At 40.0% G+C, this 22,076-nt stretch overlaps 1 protein-coding gene across 4 annotated transcripts in view; it reads left to right on the top strand.

The window, feature by feature from the left end:
• The first annotated feature begins 3,963 nt into the window (after positions 1 to 3,963).
• The window catches only part of pias1b (protein inhibitor of activated STAT, 1b), a 200,446-nt gene continuing 182,333 nt past the window's right edge, over positions 3,964 to 22,076 (top strand). Inside the window, exons 1-2 of one of the 4 annotated variants that reach the window (XM_059952988.1) lie at positions 3,964 to 4,033; positions 15,005 to 15,088. Coding sequence is in view for 1 of the 4 variants with exons in the window: in XM_059952987.1 (XP_059808970.1) it covers positions 4,010 to 4,033 (24 nt within the window). In the remaining 3 variants the exon portion in view is untranslated. The other 3 variants (XM_059952989.1, XM_059952987.1, XM_059952993.1) reach the window with 3 other exon arrangements.

The following is a 22,076-nucleotide window of genomic DNA, read 5'->3' as shown; positions in this document are numbered from 1 at the left end:
TAAATGCCTCTACCACTATCCCTGGCAGGACATTCGACACACTCACCACCCTCTGTGTAAAAAATAACCTCCAACATTCCCTCCTATCATTTCCACCAACAACCTTAAAGTTATGCCCTCTCATATTAGCCTTTTCTGCTCTGGGGAAGTAAAATCTGCTGGCTGTTCACTCTATCAATGCCCTTTATCATCTTGTACACATGTACCAAGATACCATGAGAAACTTGTCTTGCATGCTGTTTATACAGATCAAATCATTGCATAGTGCATTGAGCTAGAGTAAGGTAAAACAATAACATTGCAGAATAAAATGTAAAAGCTATCGAAAAAGCAAAATGCAGGTAAATGACAAAGTGAAAGATCGTAATGAGGTTGATTGTGAGGCAAAAGAGGTTCATTCAACAGTCGGATAACAGTGATAGACAATAGACAGTAGGTGCAGGAGTAGGCCATTTGGCCCTTCTAGCCAGCACTGCCATTCACTGTGATCATGGCTGATCATACACAATCAGTACCCCGTTCCTGCCCTCTCCCCGTATCCCTTGACCCCGCTAACTATAAGAGATATAGAAGCTGTTATTGAGCCTGGTAGTATGTGCTTTTGGGCTTTTTTATCTTCTGCCCAATGGGAGAGGGGAGAAGAGAGAATCTCTGGAGTGGATGGGGTCTTTAATTATTCTGATTGCTTTACTGAAGCAATGAGAAATACAGACAGAGTCCATGGAGGGGAAGCTGGCTCCTGTGATGTAATGAGCTGTGTCCACACTCTCTGCAGTAATGGTCACATGCAGAGCAGTTTGAGGTTATGCTTGAGATTCATAAATTGCCGCATGGTCCCTTGTGAGAGTGAGTATATATCTCAAAGATACCTGCTTTGTATTTGTTTGGAGGATAAGACACTTGGCCAATCGTTTCATTCTTGTTAACACATTCGTATTATTTACATATTAAGTAGCTACACTAAGTCCCTCCAAAGTACTGTAGGAATGGCTAAGTGGATCAAAGTGGTCCCCTTACCATCTATCAGGGACATTTATCAGGAGCTCTGTGTACACAGGGTCCTTAATATTATCAAGGATCCCACCCATCCATCCAGCATCCTCTTTGACTTTCTACCATCAGGCAGGAGACTCCAATCCCTAAAAACAGGAACAGTCAGGATGGGAAAGTTTCTTCCCTCAGACCACTTGGCTGCTGAATTCTCTGCTGCTTCACATTTGAAGTGTCACCAGTGTTACGTATCCCGTAACTGGATAACTCACCAGCAAAGATAGAGAATCCGTTGGAGTCTGATGGCACTATTTTCGAATGGTTTTATTCATAAAGGGGGGCACAAAGGTAAGGTTAATACGAACATTCAGAACATATACATAGGCAAAACTCAATCTAAAGCGCGGGTATAGCAATAATCATCATTAAGAAATAATTTCGACTGTTGTCTAGGGGATAATATATTGTCCGGTGGAAATATAAAAGTCACTCAGAAGTCTGCAGGCTTCAGTCTTTTTGGGGAATCGCTGGGTTTCAAGTGTTTCAGAGAGAGCGAAGAGAAACGACAAAACTTGCCTGGGTCTTTGACGAAGCAACTCCGTTGAATCAGGGGAGCGTTGTTTCCCTGTTATTAGTTCGAAGTCCTTCTCGGTATTATCAGCCACCCGCTTCCTAGGCAGAGAAGTTACGGAGCGCACGTGGCTTTTGATTGGCTTCCAGCTATCACGGGAGCGTTGAGCGATCGAGTCCTTCTGGTGCGTCTCTCTGGGGTACCGCCTTCTGCAGTCCCCTTTTATCTTGACTTGCAGAGTTGTAGATGTCCATCAAAGTAGGGTGATGCAATCCCCAACCCCACATTGCCCGAGGGTGTCCATATCCGTGGTAGCTGTCACGTAGCAGGGTCATGCCCTGAGCACAGGTGTCTCTAAGAGCCATGGCCAAAACCGTTACATTGTCTCTCATTTGCCTGGGTCCGAAACCCGGATTAATAGTGCTCTTGCGATTCTCTGGAAGGAGGGGGCTGCTCCCGCCCCTTCGGCCCCTCAGAGCTGTGGTACATTCATAACACCAGTTAATCTGTTCTGTACCAGACAATATTTAATTTACGCATTTTGTTAATTTACATATAATTCATCTGTAGATATTATCACCACTTTCCTAAGTTATTGTGTGTTACATGTATGTTATGTGTAGTACTGTGCTTTACACGCTGCTCCGGAGAAACTTCCTCTCGTTTGATAGTATAAATGTATATAGTTAAATGGCAATAAACTTGACTTAACTTGATTGCTCATGTCTCATTCAGATCCAGTTTCAAACACATGTGCTCTTCATAGCTGTTGAAATGTTTGGAGACCTGCATTGGGTATTCTTATTTTAGATAGTACTACCATATTTGGCCTTTATCCCTCTTATCATCAGGTGAGGTGAAAGGACAAGACTAGAAAGAATTCCTTGAAATCATGCTTCGAGGTAGGTGGACATTAGATGTGCAGGAATGGTTACTGATTATTGTAATGCATGTATGGAGACCAAAAAACAGGAATGGAGTTAGACCACTCAGGCCATGAAGTCCAAAAGCACTAGGAAACATTAATTTATGTTATTCCCTCCTGAAGGCAAACTATTTATTTTCCCTTGGGTTGGAATATGCCCTCTTCATAATAACCAAAGCCAGTAACTGGAATACAATGACATATATTGTCAAGTCAGAGCATTGAGTATAGGAATTGGGATGTTACGTTGCAGTTGTACCAGATGTTGTTGAGGCTGTGGCTGGAGTATTGCAAACAGTTTTGGGCACCCTGTTACATTAAGATGGAAAAAGTGCAAAGAAGATTTACTGGAATGCTGCCATGACTTTAGTTCCTGAGTTATAGAGCAGGGTTTGGAGAGGTTAGGACTTTATCCCTTGGAGCATATGAGACTGTGGGGTGACCTTATTTTTTTTCTGTCTATCTATCCATCAATCCATCTACCCATCCACCTCAATCTATCTGAGCTATAGGCCCTTTGGACCTCTGAGCTGTGCCACTCAGCAAACCCCGGATTTAATCCTAGCCTAATCACGGGAATCATACAATGACCAACTAACCAACTGGTACACCTTTGGACGGTGGGTGGAAACTGGAGACCCTGGAGGAAACCCACTGGGAAATCGTACAAACTCCTTACAGGCATCGGCGGGAATTGAACCCCTGTTGCTGGCGCTGTAAAGCGTTGTGCTAACCATGACACTACAGTGCTGCCATTATAGTGGTGTATTTAATCAAACAGGACATAGGTAGGGTGGATGCACACCATATTTTTCCCGGGGGGAGGGAATCAAAAACTAGAAGGCACAACCCTAAGTTGAGTGGGGAAAGATTTAAAAAAGGATCTGAGGAGTAACTTCTTCACCCAGAGCCTGATCCCCATGTGGAATGAGCTGCTAGAGCAGAGGTTCCCAAGCTTATGCTATGGACCCCTACCATTAACGAAAGGGTCCTTGGGAACCCCTGTGCTAGAGGATGTCATTGAAGCAGGTACGTACAACACCATCTAAGACACTTGGACAGCTATATCATGGGGAAGGGCTTCCACGAATATCTCCCAAATGCAGGCAAATTGGACTTTTATACGGGCATCATGGACAAGATTGGCTACACGGCCCGTTTCCGTGCTGTATTACTTCATGACTCTGTCAAGTAGTTTACGTCAAAAAAAATACCTGCCTGCAAGCAGAGCAACGATTTATTTCTTTTCGCGTGTTTGCATTTCGTTATCGCTGCGGGTTGTTCTTTTTTTTTAAATATTCTTCCTTTCTTTATTTTGATTTCCACTTTCCTACATCTGCATCTTATACTGCGCCTTCACTCCACGGCCCCAGGGACACTGGGGAAGTGGGGGCGCCGCAGCCGAAAAAGGCGGGAACATTCAAACCCAGGGGCGATGACGCAATCGACGCCCCGCCCCTCCGCCTCCTGCCCCCACGTGACGCGGCCGAGGCTGGCGCCCATGCGCGTAAAAGCGCGAGAAGATGGCGGACAGTGCGGAACTGAAGGTAATTCGCAGATGGATTGAGGCTCCGGGGGGCGGAGTGTTCCCGCCGCTCTCTCCGGTGCGGGGGTGGCGGCGCGGAAGGGAGAAGTGAGGGGCTCGCTGGCTCCCCGGGGGTGAGCGTGTGGGCGGGTGGTGGAGGGAAAAGGTTGGGGGTGAAGTTGCTGAGGTTGTGGTGAAGGCGGCGGCAGTTGACAAGTTGTGAGGCTGCCGCTGGCCGCCGGGCCGCTTGCCTCTGCCTGCCGTGGGCTTGAAGTTAAAATAAACAGGCAGGAGGAGGGGGAGCCAGGGGGCCCGGCCTTAGTCTCAACCTCTCCACGTCCAATCCCCCACCCAGCCCTTTCTGGCCTTCTGTCCATGTGTTTAGTAACGGTCTACGGACTCTGCCTATGACCCTGGGCAGCGCCTCGCCACAGTCGGGGCCACGGATGATGGCGATCCCACTGCTTAGCTTTTGTATCTTGCCATTGTTACTCGCTAACTTGGAGCTACTTTACTTTCCCCTCTTTCTCCCCCTTTAAAAAAAAACAAACACAGCCCCCTAACTAAATGCAAAAGTGCATCGTTTACTCTTGAACGGGGCTGCTTATGTTTTTCTTTAAAGTTGAAACAAATTCCTCAACGTTTCTTCCCCGCTCCCAATTCTTTTTCTACTGGGGTCGCTAGCAATCATTTCCATTTTCCATTTATTTCCCAAAAGCAAAACCATTGCTCTTTTAGGAACGGCGAGTGACAGATTGCAATTTGTTTTGTTCCGCGTGTGTTGATGTTTCTTTTTCAGTGGTTAAACCTGATTGTTTAATGTGGTGCTAGTTTCATAACAAGGAGTACCGTCGTTTTGGAGACTGTTAGCGGCAAAATGGGGTAGCGGGGTTGTATCTGTGTACTTTGCAAAATTGAGAGTTTTGATAACCGCCAGATTACAGCGAGGTTCGTAATCGAGCTCATCTGATTCTCTATCTATATACGCTCTTAAGTGGTTTTTAAGAATTTGCCACTGTTAAGCACTACACTGTTTATATCGCTCGTACTTTGGAAGCAGAATGCGACTTGTTATTCGATACAAGTCATAATCGATGTAAACATTAAAGCAAGTATTTTGCAGTCTAAATAAGATGTGTGGATATCAAAATAACATTATTGAATTACTTAGCTTTTACAAGCCTGTTATTTGAATTCGTACGTGATCCGTGAATCATTGAAATATTTTTGGTACTTTTAGGTATAGGTAGAAATAAATGGGTCGCATACTATTTTGGGTTATGTGTCTTGATTTTCAGTGGGCGTGATTGAATGTGAGCATAGATTGGGGTCAAGGCGCTCATTTAAGATGCTCTGTATCTGTAGGAATAGGAGATTAAAGAAGAATTGGTAGTTTTTACAGAAATTTATGATGTTGTAGATTAGCATGTTTTCCTTTCCTTGATGCTTATTAGCTTCAATTTTGATTTTCAATTGTTTTGGAGTCTCCATTGTAAGTGATAGGGGAAGGTAGTGATCTCAAATGTATTACTAACCCTGGCCAACATATACAAAGTGCTGGTGGAAATCAGCAGGTCCGCCAACATTTATGGAAAGGTAATATTTTGGGCCGAGGCCTTTCACCGAGCGTTCATCGACACAAAACGTCAATTCTTTATTCCTTTCCACAAATGCTGCCTGACCTGAGTTCCTCCAGTATTTTGTGTGTTTCTTGGGATTTCCAGCACCTGAATTATCTCTTGTGTTTATTACTAAACTTGGGGTTTGTTGTGTAACTCAATGAAGGTTAAGGTTCTCGGAAATGTGTTTGAATAATTCTGTTAGAGGTCTTTTAAAATTCTGTATCCATTATTTTTTTAAATTGGAAGTGTTAGTTGCTAGGAAACAAAAACATTTTTAATAAGTCATTCCATGTAGAATATCAGAAGTATGAGCATTGTATTGAATAGTTTATTCCTAGTTTGTTAACAATCTGTTTTAAGAGCAACATTTCTGGTATGCATGTCTTCATTTTCAAAGGCATTTAAATGAAACATCTAAAATAATAGATTTGTGGTGTGTAATTTCTTCTGTAATAAAACAAAATGGAGAAAGTTCAATGCTTTCTTTAAAATTCAGAACATTGTACCTATTGTTAATAAGTACTAACAGTAGTACAATATTTCCTGATACAATGAACATGTTGTAAAGTGGTCTTATAACACAGCTCCTGCAGCAATTTGAGCTTCTGCAGGAGTGATAAATTCCACTGTCAGGCTTGCTTTGTTTCTCCAAACAGAACTGCAAATCAGGCTGAAATAGTATTCTCTGAAAGCTTTTAAAATGTTTGGCTGCTTTCTTCTACCTGTGACCTAAAGCATCACATTATTGGATATTTAACACTGATTGTTGTGTCTTATAGAATAAGATAAGTGAGAATTAATCTTGTTGTACGGTTTACTTGGTCCTAGCAGTAGAAACATTGCAGAACCTACCTGTTGGACAGGGAATCTACTGCATGCTGTAATAACCTTTGGGAGCCAGGCAGTGTACTTGTTTCATCAAAATGCATGCCCAGTTACTTGGCATAAATTTTAAGCAGCTAAGTCAACTGCTATTCTCATTTGATGGTGAACAGTTGCCAAAATTTCCCTCAAAATGGCTTTTCTGCTTCCTATTTACTATGCCAAGTGATGTTTGAATAGCAAAACATTCCTAAATCTTGGTGCAGAGTTACTGGTAACTTTTTAGTATTTAGATGGGATATGTATAATTCTACTTGTAAGATCTTACATTGAATAAACATTTAAAACACTGAGCATCTTTCTGTTCTTATATTGCTCCTTTTCCATGTCATGTTAACTTTACTCTGCTTTCAAATATTGGCACAGTGGTGCAACTACAAAAACTGCTCCCTCCCATTTCTAATTTCTTGCTATTGGTGAGTTTGCCCATTTTCTTTGTGAACACATGGGTTTTCTCGAGGCATATTGGTTTCCTCCCAAAGTATGTTGGTTTGCATTTTAATTTGCTTCTGTAAGTTATGTATGGGGCTGCACAGTAGCAAAAAAACATAGCTTCAGCAATCAAAAGAATAGGATCCAATTCCCGCTATCCTGCCACTGCCTGTAAGGAGTTTGTACGTTTGTCCCTGTGACCTTGTCAGTTTTCTTCCGATGCTCTGGTTTCCTCCGACACTCCAAAAGAGTGGTGCTAAAAAGTTTGAGAGCTCTGTAGAACTTTGTCTATTTCTGCATAAATATGACCTAAAATGTGATTGGATCTTCACGCGTCCTAAAATGAGATAGAGAATGCAATTAAATAATAACACAAATATTATACTTTTATTGAGGGAAAAATGATCCAAATATTACATGTATTTTGGAAAAAATGTGAACTTTTGCTTTCAATAGCTGGTGTGGCCCCTTGTCCAGTAATAACTGCAACCAAATGTTTTCAGTAACTGCTGATCAGTCCTGTGCATCAGCTTAGAGGAATTTTAGGCCATTCCTCCTTACAAAACTGCTTCAACTCTGGGATGTTGGTGGGCTTCCTTGCATGAACTGCTGCTTCAGGTCCTTCCGTAACACTTCTATAGGATTGATGTCAGGACTTTAACTTGGCCATTCCGAAACACAAATTTTCTTTTTAAACCGTGCTGTTGTTGATTTACTTTTATCTTTCAGATCATTTTCTTGTTGCATTGTCCAGCTTCTATTGAGCTTCAGGTGCCAGACTGCTACCCTGACGTTCTCCTGTAAAATGTCTTGATGTAATGTTGAATTAATTGTTTCCTCAACAATTGCAAGCTATCAAGACCCTGTGGTAGCAAAGCAGCCCCAAATCTTGATGCTCTTTCTACTGTGCTTCAGTTGGGATGAGGTTTTGGTGGTGTTTTGTGCCGTTTTTCCTCCAAACAATGCAATGTGTATTTCTGCCAAATAGTTTGACTTTTGTCTCATCTATCCACAGAATGTTGTCCTGAAAGCATTGTAGAACATCCAGGTGGTCTTTTGCAAACTTGAGAAGTGCAGCAATGTTTTTTATTTTGGGCGAGCATTGGCTTCCTCCATGGCGTCCTTCCATCAACATTCTTGTTCAATGTTTTTCTTATTGTGGTCACATAAGCAGAGACTTCAGCAAGTTCTAGAGATTTCTGCAGGTCTTTTGCTGTTTCCCTTGGGTTCTTCACCTGCTTCAGCATTGCACATGTGCTCTTGGTGTGATCTTTGCAGGATTCCCACTCCTCGGGAGAGTAGCAGCAGTACTGGGTTTCCTCCAGTTGTAGACAATTTCTCTTTAGTCTGAACACTCAGGGTTTTTAGAAATGCCTTTATAGCCTTTTCCAGCTTCATGTATCTCTACAGTTCTAATGTCCTCTGAAAGTTGTTTTGATCTAGGCATGGTGCACTTAACATAGAAAATAGGTGCAGGAGTAGGCCATTCGGCCCTTTGAGCCTGTACCGCCATTCAGTATGATCATGGCTGATCATCCAACTCAGAACCCTGTACCTGCTTTCTCTCCATACCCCCTGATCCCTTTAGCCACAAGGGCCATATCTAACTTCCTCTTAAAATTAGCCAATGAACCGGCCTCAAATGTTTCCTGTGGCAGAGAATTCCACAGATTCACCACTCTCTGTGTGAAGAAGTTTCTCCTTATCTCGGTCCTAAAAGGCTTCCCCTTTATCCTTAAACTGTGACCCCTCGTTCTGGACTTCCCCAACATCGGAAACAATCTTCCTGCATCTAGCCTGTCCAATCCCTTTAGAATTTTATACGTTTCAATAAGATCACCCCTCAATCTTCCAAATTCCAATGAGTATAAACCTAGTCGATCCAGTCTTTCTTCATATGAAAGTCCTGCCATCCCAGGAATCAATCTGGTGAACCTTCTTTGTACTCCCTCTATGGCAAGAATGTCTTTCTTCAGATTAGGGGACCAAAACTGCACACAATACTCTAGGTGCGGTCTCACCAAGGCCTTGTACAACTGCAGTAGAACCTCCCTGCTCCTGTACTCAAATCCTTTTGCTATGAGTGCCAACATCCCATTTGCCTTTTTCATCGCCTACTGTACCTGCATGCCCACCTTCAATGACTGATGTACAATGACACCCAGGTCTCGTTGCACCTCCCCTTTTCCTAATCGGCCACCATTCAGATAATAATCTGTTTTCCTGTTCTTGCAACCAAAGTGGATAACCTCACATTTATCCACATTAAATTGCATCTGCCATGAATTTGCCCACTCACCTAACCTATCCAAGTCACCCTGCATCCTCCTCACAGCTAACACTGCCGCCCAGCTTTGTGTCATCCGCAAACTTGAAGATGCTGCATTTAATTCCCTCATCTAAATCATTAATATATATTGTAAACAACTGGAGTCCTAGCACTGAGCCTTGCGGTACCCCACTAGTCACTGTCTACCATTCTGAAAATGTCCCATTTACTCCCACTCCTTGCTTTGTCTGCCAGCCAATTCTCTATCCACATCAGTACCATACCCCCAATACCATGTGCTTTAAGTTTGCACACTGATCTCCTGTGTGGGACCTTGTCAATAGCCTTTTGAAAATCTAAATATACCACATCCACTCTACTAGTTACATCTTCAAAAAAAATTCTATAAGATTCGTCAGACATGATTTTCCTTTCGCAAATCCATGCTGACTTTGTCCGATGATTTCACCTCTTTCCAAATGTGCTGTTATCCCATCTTTGATAACCGACTCTAGCATTTTCTCCACCACCGATATCAGACTCACCGGTCTATAATTCCCTGGTTTTTCTCTCCCTCCTTTTTTAAAAAGTGGGGTTACATTAGCCACCCTCCAATCCTCAGGAACTAATCCAGAATCTAAGGAGTTTTGAAAAATTATCACTAATGCATCCGCTATTTCTTGGGCTACTTCCTTAAGCACTCTGGGAGGCAGACCATCTGGCCCTGGGGATTTATCTGCCTTTAATCCCTTCAATTTACCTAACACCACTTCCCTACTAACATGTATTTCCCTCAGCTCCTCCATCTCACTAGACCCTCAGTCCCTTACTATTTCCGGAAGATTATTTATGTCCTCCTTGATGAAGACAGAACCAAAGTAGTTATTCAATTGGTTTGCCATGTCTTTGTTCCCTATGATCAATTCACCTGTTTCTGACTGTAAGGGACCTACATTTGTCTTGACCAATCTTTTTCTTTTCACATATCTATAAAAGCTTTTACAGTCAGTTTTTATGTTCCCTGCCAGCTTTCTCTCAATCTTTTTCCCTTTCCTAATTGAGCCCTTTGTCCTCCTCTGCTGGTCTCTGAATTTCTCCCAGTCCTCAGGTGTGCTGCTTTTATTTTGCTAATTTATGTGTTTCTTCTTTGGACTTGATACTATCCCTAATTTCCCTTGTCAGCCACGGGTGCACTACCTTCCCTGGTTTATTCTTTTGCCAAACTGGGATGAACAATTGTTGTAGTTCATCCATGCGATCTTTAAATGCTTACCATTGCATATCCACTGTCAGTCCTTGAAGTATCATTTGCCAGTCTATCTTAGCTAATTCACATCTCATACCTTCAAAGTTATTCTTTAAGTTCAGAACCTTTGTTTCTGAATTAACTATGTCACTCTCCATCTTAATGAAGAATTCTACCAGATTGTTCTTGAGAAGAGCAGGCTCTGTCAGTAACCTGACTTTGTGTGTACTTTTTATAGGGCAGGGTACCTCTACAACCCACATCTCCAATCTCATCTCATTGATTGGAACATCTGACTACAAATAGCTTTTGTAGAAGGCATTACCTCAGATTCACATACTTTCTTCAACAAATGTAATGCATCATTTTTCTGAATAAATAAACAAGTATTGTTTGTGTTATTTGTTTAATTGGGTTTTTGTAGTCTGGTTTTAGGACTTGCATGAAGATCTGATCACATTTTAGGTCATATTTATGCAGAAATAGAGAAAATTCTACAGGGTTCATAAACTTTCTAGCACCACTGTAAGTTAAGGTTAATGAGTTGTGGGCATGCATTGTTGGCAACACTGATGTGCTCACAGCACATCCTAGGACTGTTGGTCATTGACACAAACAGCATATTTCAGTATTCTTCGATGTACATGAGACAGAACTAATTTCTCTATCTCTTCACCCCTAGTGTATGTATGTGATCATTAGAATCCAAGGAGAGTTAATGGGAATTTGGGGAGATTAAAATGTGCAAAGTGTAACTGGGTGCCTCATAATTGACAAGGACTATGTCAATAGGGCATGTTTCTGTGCTGCATGGACTGACTCTAGGTGATAAGGTTGATGCGAAGGGCTACACAGTGGAGTTGATGTTTTATCCCTTTTCTCCCTTGAATTGCCGTTCATATAAGTAACGTAACATAAAAATTGACCGAAATTCCGAGCTGTTTTTTGGGAAATGGTGATAACTGTTGTAGCACTTGTGTCACCAGTCATCATTATGATTATACTCAAAGGTATTAAAACTGAAGGAAAATGGCAACAAAGGTCAGTCAAGATTTGTGTAGAGATCAAAAATTAAGATTGTACTTCCAGCATCTGCAGATTTTTTTTTGGTTTTCAAAGTAACAGCTCACAAAATGCTGGAGGAACTGTCTCGGCCCAAAACTTTGACTGTTCACTCTTTTCCATGGATGCTGTAGCCTGCTGAGTTCCTCCAGCATTTTGTGTGTATTGCTCTGCAGATATTGATATATTTTGGTCCAGCAGCATCTGAGGAGCATCTTCTCAGATCAATTCACTTGAAATGAAAAGTCTGTCTCGCAGTTGTCTCATCTAGTAGCATTTCTAATGAATCTTCCATAATTCAGTAAATTTTTGTTCACCAGCTACCTCTTTCTGGAGAAAGGAACCCCCAAATGAGACTTGCCTGTACATGTTGGACATGGGTAAAGATTCATTGCAATGTTAGTTGAATAATGGGTCCAAAGCAGTGAATGAATGGAGGGAAATAACTAAGACAATGGGGATGCTTAAGTGAGGAAAAGCACAGATTGGGAGGGGCAGGCATTAAGTTTGGATTGATGAACATGATGTTAGAAGGAAGGTTATATGTGTAGTACTTTTTTAATAATACTTTTATTTTCTGGAGAGAGAAGATGGCAAAAGATGAGTCATAACTTCCCCAATATAGAAGAAGAATTGTATGCTTAGTGCCTTTCATTGATTAGTAGTTGAGATAAAGTTGTGATTTCATGGAATGTCCTTTTCTGCATATGGCTAAAATTTAGTTTACTGAGATATTCCAGCATTGTTCCAGAAGTAGCCGTTCTCAGGAATGTGTGCAGTCATGATTTTGGCCTCTAACCTTGTCTTCAGGTTCAGTGATTGGCAGGAGCTTAAATTGAAATGCAGGTCTGCACTGAGTAAAGCAAATATTTATTGCAGAAACTAGCCCTGCACTAAAAGCTTTTTTTTAAAAAACTTCGCTTCAAATAATTCAAACAAATGTTATTTTACATTTAGTCCCTTTTTGGAAGGTAAGGCAAATGCTGTAGGTTGGTTTCTGAAATCCCAGCACCATTTCTTTTGCATTAAAGTAACTGCCAGAAAGCTCTTTAATGCCTTTTCCTGCATGAGTTAATAGGTATTGATTATGAGCAAGGTCCCTGACACCAGTTGTTCTTGCATCTGGAAACGTCTGATCAATTATCATGCATATTTGGGGTGGGTAAATTTTGTGTCCAAATGTATTAAATAGAGGAAACGTAACTTGGCCTCTTTTTTTTAAAAAAAGAGCTAGGTCAGCTGTTGATGAAATTAGGTGAGAAACACTTGACTTTAAGCTCATTAGCAATACTGCATACATCTGAGGTGTTATGCTGTTATGAATAAAGGTGCCAAAGGTTGTGGTGATACCACATTTTTGGTTGCATTAACTATCAAAAGTTGCAAATTATCTAATTGTTTTGCTAATTATTTAGTTGTCTTTAACTTAAATGTGTTCTAAAATGTCAGTGAGTGATGTCAAATTTTTCAATCTATTTTGGGTCTACCTTTGCAGATGGAATCTAGATGGGGTGGAATTTGGTAAAGGCATCCAAGATGGGTCTTTTAGTTGGTAGAGGTGGAGGAAGTGTAGTCAGCCTTGGGGAATGAGAATGGGCAAAGTGATGGAATTGTCTGCAGAGGAATTTAGAATAGTGAGCACAATACAGTGAGCTTGTAGATACTTGTGGAAAAGGAGGAGGTTGAAACTAGAGTTATGGTCTTAAGTTGGGGAAGAGCTGATTAAAATTTTATAAAATGGAAGCTGGTGAAAGTAGATTGGGAGTAGAGAGGGAAAACCAGAAAAATCTGTGTTTACATGTAAGAAGTAAAGATAATAATAGAAAATTTTGTTTACAAAGGAAACTGAGGGTTTGATCAAGGAGCTGGGAGAGGAAATTTCTGCCAGTTAAAGGAAATAGTTGTCAAGCAAGTTGCATGGTTTTCTTAGAGGACATGGGAGAGATCTTAAGAAAGCATTCAGGGTTAAAAAGAATTCCAAAGTATTTTCATAAATATTAGAGCAAGAAGGTAGCTATAGAAGAAACATGTCCTCTTGGGGACCAAAAGGGAAGTCTGTGTGGAGTTGGAGGGTATGTGTGGTGTCCTGAATGAATACCAGGAATTAGGAATATCTGCAGCAGGAAAGTGGTGGTGTCAAAGGATTGATGCAAGTAAGTTGGACAAACTGCAAGGATGTTTATCCTGATAAAATCTGTCCTAGCAAGGTAAGGGGTGCAGAGGTTCTGACAGATTTTTCTCTTTTATCCATGTGAGGTATTAGAATACTGGAGGGTAGTTAATGTTGGTCTATTCAAGAATGGCTGTGAACCTTGATTCACAGGAAATTTGGGATTAGGGATAGGAGTGATATGTATGATCACTTGGAAGGGCAAGGAATAATGAGGGGGAGTTGGCATGGCTTTGTGCCTGGGAAATCCTGCTTTCAAGTTTGAGTTTTCTGAGGAGGTTACTGAGAAAACTAATTTGGACAATGCGACTTTTGACAAGGTTCTATGTGGTAAGCTGGTCAAATAAGTCAGGGCACATGGTGTCCAAGGTTATGGTGTGGATGGTTGACTAAGGATAATGAGGGTCAGAGATCAGCTGGAAAGTTGGGTGGAGTGTTTGCAGGTGTAATTTAATCCAGGCAAATGTGAAATAACGTGCTAAACTGTTTAAAGCTGGTGCAACATGCACTAAAGAGAAGAGATCTAAAAGTGTTGGTGTAGCAAGGAATTTGGGGGTAAAAGTTCATAAATCACTAAGAATGTTTCCCAGGTGCTTACAGTAGAGATATTTAGCTTTTCTTAAGCAAGGATATTGGATATGATTTGGGACATGATGCAGTTGTTTAAGACATTAGTTTGGCCACACTTGGAGGTTTACCAGTATGTTGCCTGGAATGGAGGGCATTTCAACAGTGGTGTGCAGAACAGCATCTCTGAATATACTCACGTCAAACCCTAGAAGTGGTTGGGCTACTTGGAGCAGAAGAGTACAAACATACACTCAGTTACTACTTTAGTTACAGGAGGTACCTAATAAAGTGGCCACTGAGTGTAGGCTTGGGCTAAGAAGGAAATACTTGAGATCTGAGGGGAGTGGTTTTTACATGCACAGGACGGTGGTATATGGAACAAGTTGCTAGAGGCAAATTGCCAGTACATTGTTTAAAAGGCATTTTGAAAGGTACTTGGGCAGGAAAGAAGGAAATGAACCAAATGCAAGGAAAATGGAATTAGTGCCACTAGTTTAAAGTCATAGAGCTATTGAAAAATACAACACAGAAACCGGCTCTTTGACCCTTCTAGTCTGTGCTGAACCATTTAGCTGCCTTCTCCCATCGACCTGCACTGGGACCATAGCTGTCCATATCCTTCCCATCCATGTATCTCTGAAATTGCAAGTATAAGGGAGGTGAACAATGAATAAAGATTAAAGGTACTGAAGAAGTCTAGTAAGGAAGTCCATGCCCTTTTCTTTTGTCTATTATTGCAGGTTGGAAAGAATTAGTTTCATACTAAGGAAATGAAGGTGGAGATTACTGGTACTCCTCATCAGAAGGGAAAATGAGCAATATGGGTAAGCATAGAACTTATTAATCTAAGGATACTTCAGGCTGAGTTGATAGAAGAAAATGTGTAAAGGGTACACACTATTTCACAAATTAGAAACTTTACAAAATTAGAAAAGTGAAGCAAGTGAAAATGCTGTCAGTTGAACATAGCAGCCAGCCTTTGTAAGCAAGCGTCAATGCTACACTATTTGCAAGTTATGTCTAATGTATTATGGAATTTGAATACTTTTGTTTTTGAATAATGCACTCATGCACTGCACCTGCTTAGGGTGCTCACCTATCAATTTGGGTGTATATATTGATTGAGATCAATGATCTGGTCCTAATATAATTTTACCAAGTGGGATAAAAGGCTATTTGTGCAAAGAGGCGTGTGGGTTTTTAAATTTCCTTTCAGTCCGTTCTGTTTTCCTCTAGTTTTAAATTTTTGAATATGTTTAAAGTATATTTGGCTCTTTTGAAGGATAGTCTAAATATTTGCTAATATGATCTTGCTTGCAACAGTCTAGTTTTTGATTTATTTACTGTAAATAGAGAAAATTCAGTATTTTTCCACTGCATGTTCTGCAGTTTTATTTAAACACTCGTATAATGTTACCTCTTGAGTCTTTGGGGTTATGATATCAGTAAGGTGCCTTTACTGTCTCATAATGGGCCCTCCTTGAAATACTATTGTATGTTCAGACTGTTGTATGTAATTATAGTTCTATGAATCTTGCTTGAATTTGGCTTGTTTGGACAAATTGCCTACATGTGGCCAGAAGATGTACTAAAATCGACTGACCACTTTTTTTTGGGCTTGTCTTTGACACGAGGGAAAATGAAGTGGCTATTTCTTGTAGTTTAATTAGTTGATCCGTACTTCAGCCTGGCTAGGAAGGTGTGATTGCTGTTAATGAGAGCAAGTGCTGTTAAAAGAAGGGGCCAAAATCTATTACAAGGTGAGTTAGATGACAAATTGCATTGCTTTAATTTTCTAGAGCCCTAAATGCGAAACATTCATTTTGGCAAGTAAACCATGTGGCATTAACTTTTTTAATACTTGTGAGTAATTTGTAAATCAGTTTTAATCATTTTGAGGTAGATAAAGGTCTTCCAGTAAGGTTATGTTTTAATCTCTCAATCCCAGTTAAAGTTAGAAAAAATAACTACATCTTGTCCCTTGCATGTCATTCTGGCTGTAGATCAAGCCTTTTTATTTGTCTTTGTGTGACTGGTCATTTGCATTGAAGGAATTGATTTTGTTTATGGTTTTCCCCACTGAATGCTTTCACAATCGCATTCTAGTTACTGTGATGAAAGGTGCACTTCATATTCCATTTTCAATAATTCCTCTTTGCAATCTTTATCTTGATGTTAGTAAATGTTTAAACTGTTTTAACTTTTCCATCCAGTTTAATCTTAATAAAACTCTTAACTACAGAAGTCCAATGAGCATTCTTAAAGAACTTCCCAGTTGCTGCAACTAACTATCTGATGGTCCTGTTAATTGGTAACTTATTTATTGCCACTTTTCAATTTCACCGAAGTTTCCTAATTTATTAGGCATTCATTTGATGGTTTATCAGTTTAGAACGTCAAGTTGTTTGATAAGTTAATTTCCATGTTTAAATATACAATACAAAAATGTATATAAGCATTCATTCAAAGTAAAGTTAGTTCTAATTTTCCATCTTTCCTTGTTACTGTCTTGTACAATTATACCTGTAGTGCCTTCCTTGTCAGTGTTGACATGTTGTTAATATTACTAAGTTCTTTGACCATTGGACAAACGTAGCTGATCCCAACCCTCTACCATGATTGTACATTAATCACTCGTGAGATGGCACCTGATGTCAGTGGTTTCAGTACAAATTGGACTGCAGATATTTCTTGGATGATATTTCTCTTTGGTCACCGAAGCTTCAGCACTAAGAGCAACTCAGTGGTGATATAGAATCAGTTTGACGGTTGTGCTGTATTATTGTCTCTATAAGGAAGACAGTTAAACCAAGTCACTGATGCGTGGAAAGCTATGTTCACTGTAAAGTAAATAAAGTCTTCAGTTAATGTCAGTTAGCTTTCAGTTGTTTCTTGCAGCTATTTAGCTTTGAATTCAAGGACTTGTCCTCAACTCTCTAATACTTGGGGAGTACTGCAGTATTGGTGGTACTTAAGTAGAGGCCATTTTTGCTCTTGCATATAGAGATGTAAAAGATCCTATAGTGTTGTTTTTAGAAGACTAGTGGATTCCTCCCTATGATTAGCCCGAATATTTATTTATCTTTTACTCAATATAAAGAGCTGTTGGTCATTATTATGGCAACTCTTCACAGGTTGGAGGTGCTTCAGAATAATCAGGAGTTGGTAAAGCATGTTCGTTAGTACTTGAGTTGTGTATTAATCTAAATAGTTAATCTTAAAGTAAAAGATAATGGACTAAACCAGATTCCAAGTACTCGTCCTTTGTCTGTAACTTACCTCTGTGCAGCATTGTTTTCAAACTGAATTAAGAACTTGCATAGAAACAAAACCATTGCTTATTCAGAAAATCAATTACTGGTATAATTAGAAACAATTAACTTTTTGGCCATCTTTTGTAGCATTTTAACTAACACCGGAGCTGCAATTTGTGCTGACATGATTTTAAAAACACCGAAGTTGCTAGATGCTTGTTCTGCAGCATAGTTATCGGTTTCAAGGGTGGTCTGTGTTCTGTAGAAATTACCTACATTTCATATTATCTTTACTGCTACAAAACAAGCAGGGGACAATCTGTTGAGATGTTTGTCAGTGTGTTTTGGTCGCTCCCCCCCACCCCCCCTTCTCCTGTAGCATCTGCACTCTTTGTGATTGCTACTGCCTTTAACACTTTTCAAACCTCAATTATTGCAGTGGAACAATGGAGTACTTGGAGTGCACTAGAGAGAGGAAAATAATCACCAGGTCTTCACTTATGCAGACAAAACCAGTCACTACTGTGATTAATGTTTTCAATCGTCAAGTATGTGGAAGAAGCAGAATTCATTAGAGCTGAGCACAAATAGCTGTTTTTGCACTGAGGATAAAATAACTAAAATGGAATTTTTTTGAGTGAACATTTGTATTGGCTTTTGGAACCAGAGTTATTTTGTTTAAAAACACAAGGCATGAGTCACAATATAGTGAAAACAAAATGGAAAAATGATTGACCAGGTTATTCGTAGGAGCTTAAAATTCCTTTGAAGTGTTATAACAATTCTAACTTAAATGTTTACTAGTGCCAACTAGCAGGGCAATCAGGATCCTGTAATTCATGGGTTTGGATAATATTACAAAATTGAAGTTTGAACCTAAAATGGTGGCTATTATAAGCTTTAATTTTCTCCTTTATCAAATGATGAATGCAGTTTAATACTAAAAGATGTGATGCATTTGACAATGAATAAAATAGACAATGTAGACTAAGTGGTACAGTTCTAAAGAAATGCAGCAACAAAGGTATCTGGGTGATTTTATGCCTACATTTTTGGAAGTGGCATGGCAAATACTAATTTATGAATACCCAGTATTCATAAATACTTGGTACAAAAACTAAGGGTTATGTTGAAACTGCATATGGGACTGATTTGGTCATAACTAGATGGTTTAATTCCAATAATCTGGCTTTAGGGAAGGATGTGAAGATCCTAGAGTGTAGAATTATTAAAAAAAAAGTTCAATTGGCAAGGAATTCATCTAGAGCAGGGGTTTCCTGTCTGGGGTCCACAGACACATTAGCTAAGGGGTCCATGGCATAAAGGTTGGGGAACCGCTGAGCTAGTAGTTAGAAGAATGTGGAATTATTCAAAAAAGAGAAAAGATTTGATTGTTGTCAGCATGGCTTTGTCAAGGGCAGGTCGTGCCTTACTAGCCTGATTGAATTTTTTGAGGATGTGACTAAACACATTGATGGAAGAGCAGTGGATGTAGTGTATATGGATTTCAGCAAGGCATTTGATAAGGTACCCCATGCAAGGCTTATTGAGAAAGTAAGGAGGCATGGGATCCAAGGGGACATTGCTTTGTGGATCCAGAATTGGCTTGCCCACAGAAGGCAAAGAGTGGTTGTAGACAGGTCATATTCTGCATGGAGATCGGTCACCAGTGGTGTGACTCAGGGATCTGTTCTGGGACCCTTACTCTTTGTGGTTTTTATAAATGACCGGGATGAGGAAGTGGGGGGGATGAGTTAGTAAATTTGTTGATGACACAAAGGTTGGGGGTGTTGTAGATTGTGTGGAGGGCTGTCAGAAGTTACAGTGGGACATTGATAGGATGCAAAACTGGGCTGAGAAGTGGCAAATGGAGTTCAACCCAGATAAGTGTGAAATGGTTCATTTTGGTAGGTCAAATATGATGGCAGAATATAGTATTAATGGTAAGACACTTGGCAGTGTGGAGGATCAGAGGGATCTTGGGGCCTGAGTCCCTAGGACGCTCAAAGCAGCTGCACAGGTTGATTCTGTGGTTAAGAAGGTGTATGGTGTATTGGCCTTCAATCGTGGAATTGAATTTAGGGGCTGAGAGGTAATTTTGCAGCTATATTGGACTCTGGTCCGAACCCCACTTGGAGTACTGTGCTCAGTTCTGGTCACCTCACTACAGGAAGGATGTGGAAGCAATAGAAAGGGTGCAGAGGGGATTTACAAGGATGCTGCCTGGATTGGGGAGCATGCCTTATGAAAACAGGTCGAGTGAACTTGGCCTTTTCTCCTTGGAGTGACGGAGGATGAGAGGTGACCTGATAGAGGTGTATAAGATGATGAGAGGCATTGATCGTGTGGATAGTCAGAGGCTTTTTCCCAGGGCTGAAATGGCTGCTACAAGAGGACACAGGTTTAAGGTACTTGGGGGTAGGTACAGAAGAGATGTCATGGTTAAGTTTTTTACGCAGAGTGGTGAGTGCGTGGAATGGGCTGCTGTTTGTGGCGGTGGAGGAGGAAATGATAGGGTCTTTTAAGAGACTTTTGGATAGGTGCATAGAGTTTAGAAAAATAGAGGGCTGTGGGTAACCCTAGTAATTTTTAAAGTAGGGACATGTTCGGCACAACTTTGTGGGCCGAAGGACCTGTATTGTGCTGTAGGTTTTCTATGTTTCTAAAACTTAATGGCTGGTTTATTGGGGTTGGTTAAATAGATGGGGCTGTTCCCAATTGTGAAATGTTCCAGGACTTGGGCGCAAGTATTTAAAGAAAAAGAATTAAGGGTAAGAAGTAAACTAGTAATTATCTGAAACTCCAGGAATAGTTAGTCAGGTGTTCCAAAAAGAAATTAAAAAGAGAAAATAATTTGCAGTACAATGAATTGTGACAAAAGGATTGTTCAACAGGGAACTGGCATGGGCTGGATGGGCAGAATAACATATCCTTGTAGTGTAGTAGTGAAACTATTACAGCTTGGGTCATCAGAATTCAATTCTGACGTCCTCAGTATGGAATGTGTGGGTTTCTCCCACAGTCCAAAGACATAGGTTAGGTTAATTGGTCATTGTAAATTGTCCTGTGATTAGGAAAGTGTTAAGTCAGGAGACTATGGGGCTGTGCAGCTGGAAAGGCCTATTCAACACTGTTTCTGCAAAATAAAAATAACATTTGATTTCTTCTCCCTCCCCCCATGCCATCTATTCGCATTGTGTGCTGCATATCCTCTAGACTTCTGAATGACATTAAAAGATGTGAAGTCAGTTTGTTTTACTTGATAAAAAGGCAATAAAATCAGTAGATACAGCAAATTATATTTTTGCTTTATATATTTGAGTACACAGTCTAGTCATATTGAGGCTGCAATTGCATGCAACAATCTTATTTGGTTAAATTCCTGTTTGTACATTACAACTTGTAATGAGTTTTACATGTGGTAGACTATTTTGTGAACTTAAAACTCCTGTTTCCCTTAAAAGAAATTCTAAACTTGTCCCTCTCTTCTCTGTTAATATGTTCCCTGGAGCTATCATTCTGTCAACTGAAGTAAATTAACTACTATATTCATATCAACATTCCTGGGTTGTCAGAGTTGGAGCACAACAGTGTGGAAAATTCCCATCGCACATCAGCTTGATTCCCCATAGACCAATTGAAGCCCTTTACTTTCTCTCAATTGTATTTGTAGCCAAATTATTTTAATACTAATTAGAATATGAATTTTAATACTTTAGTAATAAGCTTCAATGGAAACCTTTTAAACTGCTTAATACTTCATGCTCGAGTGCCAGCTAAAGGGTAATTAGAGTACAATTGTTTTGTTTTTGTGTGTTTAAAACAAATTACACATCCATTTTATTCAGCTTTCCTGCATTTCTGTTTAATCTAAGTAATGTGGAAACAATGTGGAGTAAATTGAGTGTTTTTTGGAGTTGTGATGACAAAACCTGTGCTGAAAAGTCATCGATCTGAAATGTTTCTTTTATGTTGCCTGACCTGAATATTTCCAGCTTTTCTTGTTTATATTTCTGTATTCTTTCTGCAGAATTCAAACAGACTTAATTTATGTAGGAGATATTAATCCACCAGTGAAAAATACTGATAATAGAAGATAATGAAAAATACTCAATATAGACAGTTTATATGTGAGGGAATGCTAATTTTTCAGGCATTGACAGCAAATCAATCATTAAGAGTAAAAGCATCCACAAATCATAGTATTTTGAGCTTAATCATGAATTACTTTTCAGTCTTCCACCAAAAGAATGGAGATTTATGTATTGAAATGGCTGTTTACATCTTGTATAAATAATTGCACAATTTGTCTTTCATTTTCTAATTCAGTCATCATAACTGTACAGTCAATTCTGGTTAATTGGGAAAGCCATTTATTTGCAGCAACTTTTAAAAAAACAAAAACTAATTGAGAAAATAGGCAGGATTTCCTCCGTTTATTTGGGGCACTGTGTCACTTGGGACAGGAGACCTGTTGCTGCACAGTCTCTAACTAGTGTCAGGTGCATGTACATGTGCTTAAAGCGTACAGTTTTTAAGTAAGCACCAGTTGCTTGTG

Source organism: Hypanus sabinus, chromosome 28 (genome assembly GCF_030144855.1).
Source record: "Hypanus sabinus isolate sHypSab1 chromosome 28, sHypSab1.hap1, whole genome shotgun sequence".
Taxonomy (NCBI): domain Eukaryota; kingdom Metazoa; phylum Chordata; class Chondrichthyes; order Myliobatiformes; family Dasyatidae; genus Hypanus; species Hypanus sabinus.
The sequence above is the reverse complement of the archived record's forward strand: the minus strand, read 5'-3'. Positions and strand labels throughout refer to the sequence as shown.